Source organism: Triticum urartu, chromosome 5 (assembly GCF_003073215.2).
Source record: "Triticum urartu cultivar G1812 chromosome 5, Tu2.1, whole genome shotgun sequence".
Taxonomy (NCBI): Eukaryota; Viridiplantae; Streptophyta; class Magnoliopsida; order Poales; family Poaceae; genus Triticum; species Triticum urartu.
In genome coordinates, this window is record NC_053026.1 from 39,739,564 (window position 1) to 39,757,809 (window position 18,246).

The following is an 18,246-nucleotide window of genomic DNA, read 5'->3' on the forward strand; positions in this document are numbered from 1 at the left end:
CTCGCCAATCTTATGCTTCCACGACTATCGCTACCGCTTAGTGATAAAGTAAAGCATTACAGCGCGATTGCATTGCATACAATAAAGCGACAACCATATGGCTCCTGCCAGTTGCCGATAACTCGGTTACAAAACATGATCATCTCATACAATAAAATTTAGCATCATGTCTTGACCATATCACATCACAACATGCCCTACAAAAATAAGTTAGACGTCCTCTACTTTGTTGTTGCAAGTTTTACGTGGCTGCTATGGGCTTAGCAAGAACCGTTCTTACCTACGCATCAAAACCACAACGATAGTTTGTCAAGTTGGTGTTCTTTTAACCTTCGCAAGGACCGGGCGTAGCCACACTTGATTCAACTAAAGTTGGAGAAACTGACACCCGCCAGCCACCTGTGTGCAAAGCACGTCGGTAGAACCAGTCTCGCGTAAGCGTACGCGTAATGTCGGTCCGGGCCGCTTCAAGCAACAATACCGCCGAACCAAAGTATGACATGCTGGTAAGCAGTATGACTTATATCACCCACAACTCACTTATGTTCTACTCGTGCACAACATCAACGCATAAAACCTAGGCTCGGATGCCACTGTTGGGAACGTAGTAATTTCAAAAAAAAAATCCTACGCACACACAAGATCATGGTGATGCATAGCAACGAGAGGGAAGAGTGTTGTCTACGTACCCTCGTAGACCGGAAGCGGAAGTGTTAGCACAACGCGGCTGATGTAGTCGTACGTCTTCACGGCCCGACCGATCAAGCACCGAAACTACGACACCTCCGAGTTCTAGCACACGTTCAGCTCGATGACGATCCCCGGACTCCGATCCAGCAAAGTATTGGGGAAGAGTTCCGTCAGCACGACGGCGTGGTGACGATCTTGATGTTCTACCGTCGCAGGGCTTCGCCTAAGCACCGCTACAATATTATCGAGGATTATGATGGAGGGGGGCACCGCACACGGCTAAGAGAACGATCATGAAGATCAACTTGTGTGTCTAGAGGTGCCCCCTGCCCCTGTATATAAAGGAGCAAGGGGGGAGGCCGGCCGGCCCTTGAGGCGCGCCAAGGAGGGGGGAGTCCTCCTCCAAGTAGGAGTAGGACTCCCCTTTCCTAGTCCAACTAGGAAGAGGGAAGGGGAAGGAAAGAGAGGGAGAGGGAGAGGGAAAGAGGGGCCGCGCCCCCCTCCCCTAGTCCAATTCGGACTCCCCGTGGGAGGGGGCGCGCCACCTCCTGGTCTGCTGCCCTCTCTCTCCCCTCAGGCCCACTAAGGCCCAATACTTCCCCGGGGGGTTCCGGTAACCCTTCCGGCACTCCGGTTTTCTCCGAAATCACCCAAAACACTTTCGGTGTCCGAATATAGCCGTCCAATATATCAATCTTTATGTCTCGACCATATCGAGACTCCTCGTCATGTCCGTGATCATATCCGGGACTCCGAACAACCTTCGGTACATCAAAATATATAAACTCATAATGAAACTGTCATCGTAACGTTAAGCGTGCGGACCCTACGGGTTCGAGAACAATGTAGACATGACTGAGACACGTCTCTGGTCAATAACCAATAGAGGAACCTGGATGCTCATATTGGCTCCCACATATTCTACGAAGATCTTTTATCGGTCTGACCGCATAACAACATACGTTGTTCCCTTTGTTATCGGTATGTTACTTGCCCGAGATTTGATCGTCGGTATCTCAATACCTAGTTCAATCTCGTTACCGGCAAGTCTCTTTACTCATTCCATAATACATCATCCCGCAACTAACTTATTAGTTGCAATGCTTGCAAGGCTTATGTGATGTGCATTACCGAGAGGGCCCAGAGATACCTCTCCGACAATCGGAGTGACAAATCCTAATCTCGAAATACGCCAACCCAACAAGTACCTTCGGAGACACCTGTAGAGCACCTTTATAATGACCCAGTTACGTTGTGACGATTGGTAGCACACAAAGTGTTCCTCCGGTAAACGGGAGTTGCATAATCTCATAGTCATAGGAACATGTATAAGTCATGAAGAAAGCAATAGCAACAAACTAAATGATCAAGTGCTAAGCTAACGAAAAGGGTCAAGTCAATCACATCATTCTCCTAATGATGTGATCCCGTTAATCAAATGACAACTCATGTCTATGGTTAGGAAACATAACCATCTTTGATCAACGAGCTAGTCAAGTAGAGGCATACTAGTGACACTATGTTTGTCTATGTATTCACACATGTATTATGTTTTCGGTTAATACAATTCTAGCATGAATAATAAACATTTATCATGATATAAGGAAATAAATAATAACTTTATTGTTGCCTCTAGGGCATACTTCCTTCAGATAAGGACCCTAGAACATAAAATTGTGATTAGATTTTACCTTATTATCTCCCATCTAAGTTGGGTATGCTATTTTGGAGGTATAATCGTAGAGATAAATATAATTGTAGACATGTGTTTCGTGGTATGATAAGCTTTGCCTCCACCCACGCAAAAGCAAACGAATCATGTATGGAAATCAAACAAGTATGAAATCCATTAATTAGACATGTATTCCTACACCCTCGAGAACACTTGTACTCCCTCTGTTAAAGAAATATAAGAGTGTTTAGTTCACTCACTAAAGTAGTGATCTAAACACTCATATATTTCTTTACGGAGGGAGTATTTGGTAAGTGCACTTTCTAGCTTGTTATTGAGTTGAACTTGAGTGCTAGCATATCTTTGATCGCTATTTATTTATTTGCAACTCTGCCTGAAGCAAAATAGTACTCATACGGTCTGAGCAATTGCAGTTCATTCCAAGCTATTTCTACACACCAATCCCCCCCCCCCCTTCCTCAATGTGTTCAACGCTCATTGAAAAGACGACACCTCCATGTCATCATCGCATTAATTTATTGAGTAGTCCTATGCTATCCAATCTGACTCTCGAGTTAAGCTCTTCCTATGCTCACCAATGTGTGGGCGTCCTTTGATTCTGGATGAGGATAGGAGGTCCCCCTTGACCATAGAGTTCGGCGACACAATACGACAATTGCACTAACATTGTCATAGGCGACGAAGGCTTGTTCCCGTCTCCATGAACCAACCACTTTATCTTAAAACGACATTGTTTCTCCTCCTTTGTACCAGCGAGGTCATCAGCGAAGCTGCGCCTTTCTTCTTTTTGCTCGTTCATGTTAATGGATTGTAAGTTATATCTTTCACTGATTGAGGTTTAACGAATTTACAGTTAGTGCTAGCAGTAATGCTCTATGTCCAAAGAGAGGTATATTGCGCTCGAGTAATGCTAGACACACGGGCTGATGAATACGGATTCAACTGTCTCTGATTAGCTGGCATAGTTTGATTGGAGATTAAGGAGGAAGCAGGGCCCACCCCCGTGAATTTTTTTTGGGGGGGGGGGGGGGTTAATTAGTGTAAAGATCCCCGTAATCCACCCATGATTTTCCGTTTGTCACCGAACTTGAAAATCATGATTCACAAAAAAAAACTTGAAAACCGTGCAGCTTGGTCACTGAACTTGGTAAATCAAACAACAAATATGCCAAGTGGTATGATGCTACTGCGTTTCGTCCATTATTTTTTGTGACCTTCTCATCGCCGGCCGTCTTCTTTCTGGGCCGCCGTTCCGTTGACCTCGGGACCAAGTGGATCTGAGCGACGACTCACCCCGCCGGTAGGTGCTTGCCACTGGCTACCTAGTAGTATATGCCTATATCTACTTCCGTACCACGACCATGGACAGGCAGAGCCGCGAATGCAATACAACTCAACACGGCCGATCTTGAGCGCCGGCGAGCGAGCCCTGCCCGTCGATGTCGATCGCCGGTCGTAGCCTGGCCGCCGTCTTCAAGCGCCTCCTCCAGTTCACTGTCATCTCTGTTGCCATAGCTGTTGCCGTGCAGCCTCTGACGTCCTCGCTGCCGCCTCCTGTCGACCCTCACGCTAAGCTCGCCCGTGGCGGCGGGTGGGATGCGGCGCTCCTCGACCCGCTCGACGCCGGCCTCCGCTCGGAGATACTCAGGTATGGCGACCTCGCGCAGGCCACCTACGACGCCTTCGACGGCCGCCACTGGTCCAAGAACTGCGGCACCTGCCTCCACGGCCTCCGTCGCATGCTCCCGGCCCTCGGGCTCGCCGGCCACGGGTACGTCGCCACCGCGTTCATCTACACAACCTGCGACGTCGATATCCCCCGGTGGCTCATGTCGCGGCTCCACGCCGACGCCTGGGACGACCACGCCAACTGGGCCGGGTACGTCGCGGTCGGCGGCGCGGAGGAGGCCAGCCGGGTCGGGCACCGGGACGTCGTCGTCGTGTGGCGCGGCACGATGGCGGCAGAGGAGTGGTTCATGGACCTGAGGACGGGCCTCGTGCCGTTCGACGCCGCCGACGGCGACGGCGCCATGGTGGCCGAGGGGTTCCACACCTTGTACACGTCCAGCAACGCCGGGACCAAGTACGGCGCGCGCAGCGCCCGTGACCAGGTCGCCGACGAGCTCAATCGGCTTGTGGACTACTTCGGGAAGCGCGGCGAGAAGGTCCACGTCACCTTCACGGGGCACAGCCTCGGCGGCGCGCTGGCCCTGCTCTCCGCCAGGGACGCCGCGGCGGCGCACCCGGGCGTCCCCGTCCGCGCCGTCACCTTCTCCGCGCCGCGCGTCGGCAACAGGGCCTTCTGCGACGGGCTCTCGTCGCGCAACGTCAGCGTCCTGCGCGTCGTCGTCAACACCGACCTCGTGCCGACCGTCCCCCGGACAGCGCTCGAGGCCTCCGTCTCCGGAGTGCTGGGCGGCCTGTGGGCGCTGGTTGGACTCCGGCAGGCGTTCGAGTACGTGCACGTCGGCCACGAGCTCGCGTTGAACGTCTCCAAGTCGCCGCACCTCAAGGGCTCTCACGACCCGGTGGGGTCTCACAACCTGGAGCTGTGCTTGCACCTGCTGGACGGCCACGAGAGCGCCGCCGGCGAATTCCGGCGGGAGGACGGTGCGCCGCGGCGTGACGTGGCGCTGGTGAACAAGCGTTCGGCGATGCTGAGCGACACGGAGGGCATTCCGGAGAAGTGGAGCCAGATGGCGAACAAGGGGCTCGAGCGCGACGGCTCCGGCCGGTGGGTGCTGCCGGCGCGGGAGCGCGACGACATGCCGGCGAACGACGTGCTGCCGCTGTCGGAGCTGGACTAACGCGTCGGATGATCTGCCTGTGTGTGCTACTACTCTTAAGTGTCAATTTGCTTAGTGTGATGATGTATTGATGTGTTAGTAATTACTAGTTTGTTCGTAAACTGTACATTTGCAAGCTTCTTAATTAGGGTAAAACAATTATTTTACTCTAAAAAAACTAAAATTGCAACCGTGAATCCAGTGTTTTGATCATAATCAGAAAAACTGCAATTTAACTCCCAACACCAATTTGTTCACCATGTCATATTGGCCCAGTTTTTTTGGTTGATTCTCCTATAATCTTGAGAACCCAGTTCTTTTGGTCGATTCTCAAGATTCTGGAAGAATCGTCCAAAAAAATTGGGTCATTATTTTTTATGGAGAGATGCCACTAGCAAAACATCCTGGCCCATTATTACTTTCAATCTTGATTTTTCAAAAAAAAAAACTTTCAATCTCGATCAACTTTTTTTTAATTTCAGTTACAATCTGAATTTTAGTTTCTTTTGTTGCAATCACTAAAACATCATATCATCCTAGTGCAAAGTAGGGAGATAATATGGGTAAGACCTGTTCAAGGGGTTGTAAGTCCTGCCTTTCTCAACAACTTGGCAATGAACAAGATCCTTGAGGATGTTGTCCTAAGCAACCTCTTAAACAGTGTCTGTATCAGGCTCTATCATGAACAAGGAAAAGTACCAGCAAGTAAAGACAAAGGCATACGATAAACAACAAGCATTGCAACTCAAGCATGGATGATGCATTGCATTTTAAAAGGTTTGAGGTGATCCAAAACTAAGCTAGACATTTTTAAATGGAGGTAGAAATCCAAAGTACGGAAGGATCCAAAGTGAAACTCCATGTGCATGTTAAGATTATAGTTGACTTACTCCTGGTCAGTGGGTTAAAGTTGTTTAAACATGCATGCGAATGTCATATTCAGATTCTTCACATTTTTCTGATGAAAATGCATATATTATTTACATGAATTGGAGTTAGGATGAAAATGTTATGCTTTATGCAAATTTAAAGGGTTTTTATGCAAAATAGTTAGTGCACAAAATGTAAAGTGCTCAAATAAGGGAGGTTGTTATGACGACAATTGGCATATTTTCACTTAGAATTAGGTGTCTTCCAATCAATTTTCAAAATATCCTTCTTTTTGAGAAACTGGGTGAAACAATAATCCTAGAACTACAGACCCTAACGGACATTTTACGAATCCTCTACACTAGTTATCCCACACGTAGAATCCGTAAAAACTTTTCATGGCTCTAGCATAACTCCTGGTGAAATCAAGCAAAAGGGGCGCGCACGGGGTAAAATTCAGAAAATCTCACATCTATTATTTAGAAATAAGGAATAAAAGTGATGAAAAATCTACTCATCATCTGACCCAAAAGTTTCGGGCTATCTATATAACAGTGAGACATCAGTGAATTTGAGAACCCTCTCTCATATATTTTGGTTATGTTTGTGGGAGCACTTTTGTGTGTGTATGTGCAGTTAATTCCCACAATACGTTAAAGGTGCACCCCCTCTTAGTAGTGTAGCTAGTTAAGGGCATATATGCTCTTTCACAGTCTTTGCACGTCGCGACTTTACCTCGTGCCTCGTGACAGACGGCGAATGCCTTCTCCTCCTTTGCATATGCGGCGTGATGATTGGCACACGACTCTGAGTGGGTCTGTGAGGATTGAAGAGCAGAGAGCACCCCTCCCACTTCTTTTCTTTGGCAGCCACACATGCGACACACGCCTCCTTTCCCTTGGTGGCAGCGACCTCCTCTGCATGGTAGCAACATGGACGCCATCTAATGGGGAGGGCAGGATGTTGTGTCGGTTGTTGTGGGAGATGCCGGTGGAGGTACGGCCAATTGAGCTTGCATGACGGAGATGAGGAGGATATGACGATGGGATGAGTGTGACGGCGACGCAGATATGTGTTTTTGTTGGGAGAAATGAGTGGTTTAGGGTTTTGGAGGGAGGGGGCGTGGACAGGCTTTAATAGCCGGGTTAGACTCCTTGGACAACGTGCTGGGTGGACAGGCATCAATGCGGGTAGCCGGAGGAGTGAGTCAGGTAGGGTTCTTGGTGGGACTAGTATGTTGGCGTTTGATGTGAAGTATGCCTAAACTCCCCTAGAGCTCCCCATTTGAGATTGGATTTCAGACGTTTAGCCCAGTCCAACCACCGTGTTGGAGGCCTAAAAGTATCCAGACCGATTAGATATATGGGGACTTATTTTCTAATCCCTATATGAGAAAAAATGCCAAATGAAGACCGAGCTTCATGAAGGCCTTAATTTGAAAAGTTTAAAATTCAAACTTTTTCGTTTCAAAAATTACACATATACCTAGATACATCACGAACATATGCACAAATTTTCAGGCCAAAATACATTAAGAGCTACACAAAAAAGACAATCTGAGGCCTTTTAGCATTGTACCGTTAATCCTTAAAGTCTATAATTTTGTTTTCTTTTTACATCTTGCAATTCAAGGTATTTCATCCTGAAATTTTTCATAAATACACATTGCATCCTTGTATAGTTGTGTATTTATTTAAAAAAATTGAAACAAAAAAAATTTAAAATTTAAAATTTTCAAAATAAAAGCCTCCATCAAGCTTATTTTGTACTCCCTTGGTCTAAGGCCTTGTACAATGCAAGATGCTTAAGAGAGATGTTTAGAGAAATAAAGCAATTTTTTTGTCAAGCATCGATGCTTATTTATACAGGATAGAGGCTTAATCAACCAATTAGTGCGTGAGGGCCCACCTGTCAGCTTTCCCGGCTTACTTCAACAGTCCACGCGCTCCTCGCACCGCAAGTTCTCCCATAACTCCGTCGGCCGCGAGACGCCGCCGCAGTCTTCGGCTGCTGGCGCCTCCAAGGTGTAGGCCGAGCGGCTCTCCCGCTGTGGTGATGGTGGCGAGGCAGGGTCGCGATCTGCGGGCGACACGGGGGCGACGCTGGGCCGGTGGATGCGCGGGTGCCTCCTCCCGCAGGGGGTGACTCTGGGCCGATGGCCTCTCCGCCGGCTAGCTGCACCGCCGCACCATCCGGAAAGAGCGGAAGACCGCGGAGGCCGCCGGCAGCGCGCAGGCAGGTACTCGTATAATCAGTTAATAAACCGTCCGATCCATTTTTGTTTTCGGTTCGGCATTGACCAATCGAGGTCAAATGCGGACAATGTACGCAGGAGTCGCTGGCGACGGCGAAGATGGTGGATCTCGCCGGAAACGGAGGGGGAGATGGAGGCCAAGGGCCCAAGGCGGAGGGGATGAGGACGGCAGGTCGTCACACGCCATGGCTCCTATGTTTGACTGACACCAGAAGAAGAGGAGAGGAGAAAACAAATGTCGCCATCAGTTGATCAGAAATTCAGAATGCTGCTGCCCATTAAGTGGACACGAGAGCGGATGGGAGGAGAGGACCCAACAGAGGATAGATAGGGCGGGCTCCCCCCTCCACACAAGCCAAAACGATCCCTGGCGCCTCATTTTTCATTCCCATTAGCACGCACCGAACCACAGGTTTCAGACAAGGGATATACCGCCGCCATCCTGGACAGGCAAACAAAGCCCTCTCCTCTTGTTTGCGCATCGTATTTTCAGTAGCACAAGCTCAGGGAGAGGGGAGAGAGATGGCGGCGGCAAGCGTCTCCCTGAAGAGCAGCCTCTTCCTGTCTTCCCCTCTTTCCGACTTTGGCGGCGCGGCCATCTCCATCTCAGCCCAGGTGATCAAAAGAACACACAAGCTTTCTTTGGTTCGAGGATAAGATGATCAAACTAAAAATGGTTGTGGGTTTTCTCTTTGGCAGAATAGGAGAAGGTCATGGCAGCCAAGGGGGGCGAGAATGCAGGTGGCAGCAGCTGCAGACTCCAAGAACATTCTCATCATGGGAGGCACCAGGTTCATCGGTCTCTTCCTGTCCAGGAAACTTGTCCAGGAGGGACACCAGGTCAGTCTGGACATACATTTCTGATCCAAAGAATGGCTCCTTGGGCTAATTATTTTATTACGACCCTTAATGTTTTGAGAGTTTACATGAAGTAAAAAAGATGAATTTTGTCAGGTGACATTGTTCACCAGAGGAAAGGCACCCATAACCCAGCAGTTGCCAGGTGAATCAGATGCAGAGTATGCAGAGTTCTCTTCCAAGGTATGGCGTTTCCTCCTATCCTGTCCTTGTGTCACTTGTTCAGCCTTATTTGCATAACAATCGTGATATTTAGGATGCCTTTTGCGTGTAGGTGCTGCATTTGAAAGGTGATAGGAAAGACTTTGATTTCGTGAAAACCAGCCTTGCTGCTAAGGGCTTCAATGTCGTCTATGATATTAATGGTAAACCGGACAGCTCAATATACACTTTTTTATTAACACAGCAGCGCCGTATTTCATTGATTAATCACGGAAGTTAAATTACACGGAGTAGTTACAAGCATGTAAGGATCAGCAGTCTAGAAAAAACTAAGGAGATTCAAGGGTGCTGCCAGTCTATCTTTCGGAACTCAGAGCTTCGCAGTGTAGGGGTCTGCGATGGAGAAATTGGATCGACAATCTGTTATCCTTGGCGAGCACTGAAACTTGGTTAAGGGATACTTCTCGGAGTACATCATTCATAGGAGGAACCATCGGCACGGATATCCCCTCCCGCCTCTCCTTTTCATGCTCTGCTTGCCGGTTTAATCTTGCTTGGTCTGAAGGCATCCTTGTTCCCTTTGGTTCGCGGATTGTTAAGCATAGAACTTTGCTCTATGCTGATGATGCTGTGATTTTTATCCGCCCTGATATTGAAGATGTCAGCGTGGTCAACAGTCTCCTAGATCCCTTTAGCCGGGCAACTGGTCCTTCAACCATCATCGCCAAGAGCAGCATTTTGCTCATTAGATGCGACCACATTGACCTGAATGCTATCAGGCTACAACATACTAAATAGATAGATCTTTCGGGTACCACACTAATGTTTGTTCATAACTACCGACCAGGTGCAAATAAGCCTGTCAATTACACGAAAATGCCAAACGGAGACCGGGCTCCATGGAGGCCTTTATTTGAAAACTTCAAAATTCAAAATTTTCAGATTCAAAAAATTCTGAAAATAAATACGCATATACCTAGATACAAATTGTACATGTGTGCAAATTTTCAGGTCGAAATACATTAAAACGTGAGCTACACAAAAAAGACAAATCTGGGGCTTTTTAGCATACATACTGTTCATCTTTAAAGTCCATAATTTTGTCATTTTTATGCAGCCCGTAATTCAAGGTATTTCATCCTGAATTTTTTTTCACACATACACTTTACATCCTTGCATACATGTGTATTTTTTTCAGAATGTTTTGAAACTGGAATTTATGAATTTTGAATTTTTCAAACTAAAGGGTTCCATGGAGCTCGGTCTCCAAAATGCCCTACTCTGTCAATTAGTACTATAGCACTGGAAGATTGCTTCTGAAATGCAAAATGGCACTTCCCCAACTGAAACTATCATCTGATATCTCCCAAATGTTGTAACTCTTCTGTGTCATGGTATTTCAGGGCGCGAGGCCACTGAAGTATCCCCCATACTAGAAGCGTTGCCGAACCTGGAACAGTAAGCTGGTTACTTGATCGGATGCAAAACAAGAGAGTGAATTGCGAAAAACCACCATATTTGGGGCTTCATCTACGGAAAACCACCAGGTCATTAATTTTTTGCAAAAATCACCGCGGATTCGGTAAACATTTTGCAAATCGCACTGATCAGGTGATTTGGCTCATTTGATCACTTTCTGACAAATGGGACCAGATTGTAAGGAGCTGACTTGGCATAACATTTACACACACACCCTTAGATCTAAAAAGAAAAAGCAATCAGCCCCTCTTTTGCACAACTGCCAGAGAGAGGAGAGGAGGAGGCGTTCCCGGCGAGGCCGACCTCGTCGGTGCAGACGGCCGCGCAGTGGAGGAGATCCCTGCGGAGAGCTCCTCGACGGTGCCGGCGAGGTCGGGCCCATGCGCCGCGCGCGGTTGGAGCCGGGCGGTTGCTCGGCCATGGCCTCGCGCTCATGTGCTGCTGTCCACGCCACGCACAGGCAGCGGAGGAGCTCACCATCGTTGGTCGCTGCTTGCTCCGGTGATGCGTCCGAGCTGCACGCCGCCGCGCAGCTGCTGCTGCTTGTGCTCGTGCTGTGCTCCGCTTCTTGCTCTGGTGTTCTGCGCTGCCGCCGCTGCTTGCTCCGGGGCTGCGCGCCACCGGCCGGGGAAAGAGAGGAGGGAGGAAGGAGAAAGGGAGGCGTGGGTGCATCGCCGTGCGGCTTGGGGCCGCCGTGCTTGCTACCGAGGAGAGGAGCGGGGCCGGGGTCGTAGCAGCTTGGGGCCGGCCCGCGCGGGGCAGGGGCTGGGGTCGTAGCCGCTTGGCGCCGGTCGGCGCGAGGGGTGGGGCCGCGGTCGTAGCGGCTTGGGGCCAGCCGGCACGGTGGTGGTGTTGGTGGGGGGGGGGGTCGCCGGAGTGGCGCGGGGGTTTGGCAGCTCGGGGCCTCTCCCGATCCAGACAGGATCTGATTGTTTTTTGTTTTTACAATTCAGGGGTGTGTCTGTCAAAACTTTGCCTAGTCAGCTCCTTACAATCTGGTCCCACTTGTCAGAAAATGATCAAATGAGCCAAATCACCTGAATAGTGCGATTTGCAAAATGTTTACGGAATCCGTGGTGATTTTTGCAAAAAATTAATGACCTGATGGTTTTCCGCAGATGAAGCCCCAAATGTGATGGTTTCTCGCAATTCACTCAAAACAAGACGTTTTGCAATTTTTAGTGCCCTGAACTATCTAGCATTCTGGTACTATTTTCAGGTTTATCTATTGCTCATCGGCAGGAGTCTACCTTAAATCAGACCTGCTCCCACACTTTGAGGTATTTCCATACCACTCACATGAATGTCAACATAAAGGCGCCACCATAACTGACTTGTGGCGAGCGTATGTATACCCATCCGGCAGACCGACGCCGTGGACCCGAAAAGCCGGCACAAGGGAAAGCTGGAGACGGAGAGCCTGCTGGAGACGAGCGGCGTGAACTGGACGTCCATCAGGCCGGTCTACATCTACGGCCCTCTCAACTACAACCCCGTGGAGGAGTGGTTCTTCCACCGGCTCAAGGCTGGTCGCCCGATCCCCATCCCTAACGCCGGGAACCAGATCACCCAGCTCGGCCACGTCAAGGTCGGTGCATTGACATGCTGTGAATCGCTATTGTGCTTGATGTTTTAGAAGCCATCCTCTGTATCTTGTGCTGGTTTGCAACAGGATTTGGCGACGGCCTTCATCAAGGTCCTCGGCAACCCCAAGGCGAGCAAGCAGGTGTACAACATCTCTGGCAGCAAGTACGTCACCTTCGACGGGCTAGCACGGGCATGCGCAAAGGTCATCGATGACAAACCGCTCCTCATTTGCAAACTACTACTCCATATCTGGGCAATTAATTAGTTTCTAACTATTCGCAAAAAAAAATCTAACTATACTTTTTCTTTTGCTTGGTGTTTGGTATGCAATGCAGGCTGGAGGGTTCCCTGAGCCGGAGATCATCCACTACAACCCCAAGGACTTCGATTTCGGCAAGAAGAAGGCCTTCCCCTTCAGAGACCAGGTATTTCTTCTGCATCCTGCTCTGAAAAAGTACAACTATTGTAGTGTTGCTGACTGACACTGCACGATGCAACGATGGCAGCATTTCTTCGCGTCGGTGGAGAAGGCCAGCAAGGACCTCGGGGTTACACCGGAGTACGACCTCCTCGACGGCTTGACGGACTCCTACAACCTCGACTTCGGGCGCGGGACCTTCAGGAAGGAGGCCGACTTCACCACGGACGACATGATCCTTGGCAAGAAGCTCGTGAGCGTGTGAGCCGATCTGAGGCGTGCATGGACGGACACATGGCTCATGGCAGCGCAAAGCGTGTGGCGACTGTGCCTGTGCGGGTGCATATGTAGCACAGGGAAGACGATCTCAGTTTTGGGATATAAGGTTCACTCATCTGATGAAATGTACTGCTGACACCTAATTCTCTCCTCGTGCCATTTGGTTTATTTCGGTTCAGTTTATATTGTTTATAATAAATATCAGTTTTCTAAGAACGGAACCCGAATTTGATCACTAATGATTTGAAAACTGAACCTAATAATATCGGTTTTCTAAGAGTGGAACCCGAATTTGATCACTAATGATTTGAAAACCGAACCTAATATTATCGGTTTTCTAAGAACGGAACCTGAATTTGATCACTAAAGATTTGAAAACCGAACCAAATAATATCGGTTTACTAAGAACGGAACCTGAATTTGATCACTAAAGATTTGAAAACCGAACCTAATAGATTGAAATATTCGGTTTAACTGGATTGCGCATAGTCACATGCCAATCGAACAGGGACCTCCTATTCCCCGACCCGTGCAATGGAAAACGAGGTAACTTGGCCCGGCCCAGGTGCAGGGCCGGGCTCCCTTGTTTCTTTTTTTCGTTTCTATTTTTGTTCTTTTGCTTTTTAAAAAACGTTTGGGATTTCAAACAGTTAGGTATTTCAAAAAAAAGTCACGAATTAAAAAAATGTTCATGCTTTCCAAAGATGTACATTTTTTTATTTGATGAATAGTTTTTGTATTTTGATGAACGAATTTCCATCTATATGAATATTTTTCCAATTTTGGTGAATATTTTTTAATTTGATAAATAAATTTTGAATTCAAGTTTTTTTTTTGAATTGTATGATAATTTTTTAAATGTATGAACATATTTTGAAATGGATGACCCTTTTTTGAAATCTATGAAGATTTTGGAAGATGACGAACATTTATTAATATGATGAATAGACTTTGAATTCAATGACCACATTTTGAATTCGATGAACTTTTTTTTTCAAATTCGACGAACATCTTTTGTGAACAAAAAATGTTCACGGAAATGAAAAAAAGAAAATGAACAAAAGAAAAGAAAAAACGAAAAGGAAAAAAAGAAAACAACAAAAAAAAGATAAACAAAAAACAAAAAATGAAAAACAAAAAAGCCGGTCTGAGAATGTTCCCAAACACCGGAAGAGGGATCATGCGATACCTGGGCCGCCCTGAATTCAAATGACCATTGGGGGTGGGGGGGGGGTGCATTTGATCGGCAAATGTTGACTTACATGGAGAATAGGAATCCAAAGAGATGGTGCTGACTATGGGCCTCAATTGTTTTTGCATGGGACTAGATGAGCCTTAAAAGTCATTCGGGAATGTAGAGAAAAATAAGCCGATAGACATGTATTCAAAACTCAAATGGGCAACACTAGCCGCCGGTCGACCGGCTCCAACCTCGACCAGGGCGATTCCTATTCCCCGCCCGGATCGAGGGATAGAGAGCAAACGCGCACCCCGTCGCGTTTTTCTGTCTATTTTTTTCATTATTTCTTATTTCTTGTTTTCCTTTTTCTTCACGGTTTTTTTTTATTTTCTGTTTTGAAATTCCCAACAAATTACAAATTTGTAAACCCATTTTTCAAATCATGCGCAATTTTTTAACACGTGACCGTTTTTGAAAATCATATATATATTTTAAATTTTTGAAGCATAGAACATTTAAAAAAACATGAACATTTTTTAAACTTGTGAACATTTTTTAAAGACATGGGTATTTTTTAAACTCACCAACATATATCGAAATTCATGAATAATCTTTGAATTAGCGAACATTTTTTTAATTCATGAACATTTGTTTTGGTCACTTACTTTATTACTGGTTTGCCGGTGTTTGAAAGCACACCAAACATGTATTAAAAGATATTCTCGTAGATAGGTGTGAAACATCATTTATTCTTTTTGTGATACTAATATATGAAGTATATTTTCCACCAAAAATATATGAACTATATTTTATCATGTATTAATGTGTATAATACTCCTCGATTCATTAGTGTTGGTAAAATTAGCGATATTTATTTTGTTCTCATGAAAATCATATCTTACTGAAGATTTGAGGTAGAATTTTATTGATGGTTATTTGGTGCAGATTGATAATATGCCATATCTTGGCATCATATTTATTATTTTCTACATTTGGTGTGGAAGCCCATTCGACATGGGCCATCCATGGCAAACCCTATGTTTGTGTAGACCGTTTCCACAGCTTACATGCGTAATGCGTTGTGTCGCTATGTTCGGCCATTTTCGCTGTTGTATCGAGCATTTTTTTGTTGTTTATTTTCTCGTTTCGTATGGCACTGTGCGTGTGCAGGCGCATATGTGTCACAGGGAAGACGATCTCAGTTTTGATATATAGGTTGAGGTTCACTCACCCGATGAAATGTACTGCTGACACCTAATTCTTAATCTTTCCTCATGGCATTTGGTTTATTTCGGTTCAGTTTATACTGCTTATAATAATATTGGTTTTCTAAGATCGGAACCCAAATTTGATCACCAAAGATTTAAAAGCCAAACCTAATAATATCGGTTTTCTAAGAACGGAACCCGAATTTGATCAGTGAAGATTTGAAAACCAAACCTAATAGATTGAAATATTCTGTTTAACTGGATTGCCCATAGTCACATGCCAGTAGAACAGGGACCTCCTATTCCCCGACCCGTGCAATGGAAAACGAGGTAACTTGGCCCGGCCCAGGTGCAGGGCCGGGCTCCCTTGTTTCTTTTTTTCGTTTCATTTTTTGTTCTTTCGCTTCTTTAAAACAGTTCGGGATTTCAAACAGTTCTGTATTTCAAAAAATATTCATGAATTCAAAAATGTTAATGATTTCCAGAATGTACATTTGCTAATTTGATGATGAACACTTTTTGTATTTTGATGTACGAATTTTCATTTTTATGAATATTTTTCTGATTTTGGTGAATATTATTTTTAATTTGATGAATAAATTATGAATTCAAGAATATTTTTTGAATTGTATAAACATTTTTTAAATGTATGAACATATTTTGAAATGGATGAAGATTTTGCAGATGACAAATATTTATTAATATGATGAAAACACTTCGAATTCAATGACCACATTTTGTATTTGATGATTTTTTTGTCAAATTCGATGAACATTTTCATAATTTTTAAAAAATGTTAACGGAAATAATAAACGAAAAGGAACAAAAGAAAGGAAAAAACGAATATGAAAACAAAAGAAAAACGAGAATGGAAAAACAAAACAAAAAAAAATGACAAATGAAAGAAAAACAAAAAAGCAAGCCTAGGAATGTCGAAATCACTAATTAAGGAGTACTTGTTGCAAAGAACACTCCACTTTTCTATGTTGCGACAAAGTGGCGTATATGCAGTGCGCCACTTGTCGCAACCTGTGAGTTTTCCCTTTTTTCGTAGATCCGTTTATTCAAAACATTTTATGTTTTAAACCGTGCGTCCAAATCTCGAACCGTTTTCATCATTGGATTCCTCGCGTCAAGATCTTCAAAATTAGATCCCATGTTGATAGGTTTGACGAACTTTTTTTTTCATGAAAAAACCGAATGAAAAAAACGGGCGAAAAAACCGAACCGGAAGTACGGTTTTTTTCCCTTTCCGAAAGAGGCACGCCCATGCCTTTCGTGAAATCACACCCGTGCCTCTTGTGGAAGCAAAACCGTGACTCTCGTGGAAGGTAAAAAAACAGAAAACATGTTTTTTTCCCGTTTCCGAGAGGCACGACCGTGACTCTCGTGAAAGCACAATCATGCCTCTCGCGGAAGCAAAACCGTGACTCTCGTGAAAGAAAAAAAAACAGAAAACGCATATTTTGTTTCCCTTTCTAAGAGGCACGGCCGTGACTCTCACGAAAGCACAACCGTGCCTCTCGCGGAAGCAAAACTGTGACTCTCGCGAAAGAAAAAAAATAAAAAAAATGTTTTGTTTTCCCTTTCCGAGAGGCACGGCCGTGACTCTCGCGAAAGCACAACCGTGCTTCTCGGGAAGCAAAACCGTGACTCACGCGAAAGAAAAAAAAACGCGTTTTTTTTTCGTTTCCGAAAGGCACGGCTGTGACTCTCGCTAAAGCACAACCGTGCCTCTTGCGAAAAAAAAACCGTGACTTTCGCGAAAGGGAAAAAAAGAAAACATGTTTTTTTCGTGCAAATTTTTTTTTTATCGAATTTTTTTATTGAAAAGCTAAGGAAGACCGGGAGAAAACCAAAACGTCGAAAAAAATCAGAAAAAAACAGTTTAAAAAGCCGAAAACGCGTGTAGAAAAATAAAAAAATAAATCCGAAAGGAACATCCAGACGCGACACGTGGCGAATAGCTGAGAGCGTGCCAAATGGCGCTGATCGTTGCGAGGCTCTCGAAGAAGCGCTCGTTAACTAGTTGCTCCCTAGAAATGTTCCCAAGACTGGAAGATGGAGCATGCGCTACCTGGGCCGGCCCGGATTCAAACAGCGACCATCGAAGCGAGTGCATTTGATCAAAAAACATCGACCTAAGCGGAGAATAGGGATGCCGAATAGAATACGTTGAGGCATTGAGAAAGAGGTGGTGCTGACTGACCGTGGGCCTCACTTCCTTCTTCCATAGGAGCAGTTGTGCCTTAAAAGTCAGTCAAGCATGTACTCCTTTCGTTTTTTTAGTCTATATATAAGGTTTGGTCAAAGTCAAGCTTTATAAAGTTTGACTAACTTTATATTAAAAAAATATAAACATCGACAATATGAAATTAATTTTATCAGATGCATCATAAAATGTATTTCCATACTGTATAATTTTAAATTTTAATATTGTAGATGTTCATATTTTTCTATATAAATTTGGCCAAACTTTATGTAGTTTGGCTTTAACCAAATCTTATATGGGAAGTAAAAAAAAACAGAGGGAGTAGAGAAAAAGAAGCCGATAGACATGTATTCAAAACTCAAATAGGCAGCATGAGGTGCCAGTCGGCCGGCTCGAGCCTCGACCAGGGCGATTCCCATTCCTTGCACGTGTCGAGGGATAGCGAGCAAACGTGCTCCCCCGCCAGCGTGAATGGGCCGGACCGTTAGTCTGTTCTGTGTTTTGTTTGTCTATTTTCTTTAATTTTTTTATTTTCTTCTCTGTTTTTATTTTTAATTTTCTACATTTTGT

General features: G+C 45.6%; 2 protein-coding genes across 2 annotated transcripts; both read left to right on the plus strand.

Moving 5' to 3' along the window:
- Nucleotides 1-3,570: 3,570 nt before the first annotated feature.
- Nucleotides 3,571-5,485, plus strand: LOC125555562 (phospholipase A1-Igamma1, chloroplastic-like). Its single transcript, XM_048718470.1, has one exon. The coding sequence runs from the start codon at nt 3,823-3,825 to the stop codon at nt 5,188-5,190; it is 1,368 nt and encodes a 455-aa protein (XP_048574427.1). The 5' UTR covers nt 3,571-3,822; the 3' UTR covers nt 5,191-5,485.
- A 3,124-nt stretch (nt 5,486-8,609) lies between these two features.
- LOC125507744 (chloroplast stem-loop binding protein of 41 kDa b, chloroplastic) lies at nt 8,610-13,254 on the plus strand. The gene is made up of 10 exons (XM_048672236.1): nt 8,610-8,908; nt 8,993-9,133; nt 9,248-9,334; nt 9,426-9,516; nt 10,717-10,771; nt 12,012-12,072; nt 12,159-12,380; nt 12,465-12,581; nt 12,715-12,804; nt 12,886-13,254. Exons 1-10 carry the CDS (start codon nt 8,816-8,818, stop codon nt 13,060-13,062), a joined length of 1,134 nt encoding a protein of 377 aa, XP_048528193.1. The 5' UTR covers nt 8,610-8,815; the 3' UTR covers nt 13,063-13,254.
- The last annotated feature ends 4,992 nt before the right edge of the window (nt 13,255-18,246 follow it).

Bases quoted from the DNA above. Each gene is read 5' to 3' on its own strand.
- LOC125555562 (XM_048718470.1), top strand. From the start codon at position 3,823: ATGTCGATCGCCGGTCGTAGCCTGGCCGCCGTCTTCAAGCGCCTCCTC.
- LOC125507744 (XM_048672236.1), top strand. From the start codon at position 8,816: ATGGCGGCGGCAAGCGTCTCCCTGAAGAGCAGCCTCTTCCTGTCTTCC. The intron at 9,517-10,716 runs GTAAACCGGACA...ATGGTATTTCAG, and splicing joins TGTCGTCTATGATATTAATG to GGCGCGAGGCCACTGAAGTA. The intron at 12,805-12,885 runs GTATTTCTTCTG...CAACGATGGCAG, and splicing joins CCTTCCCCTTCAGAGACCAG to CATTTCTTCGCGTCGGTGGA.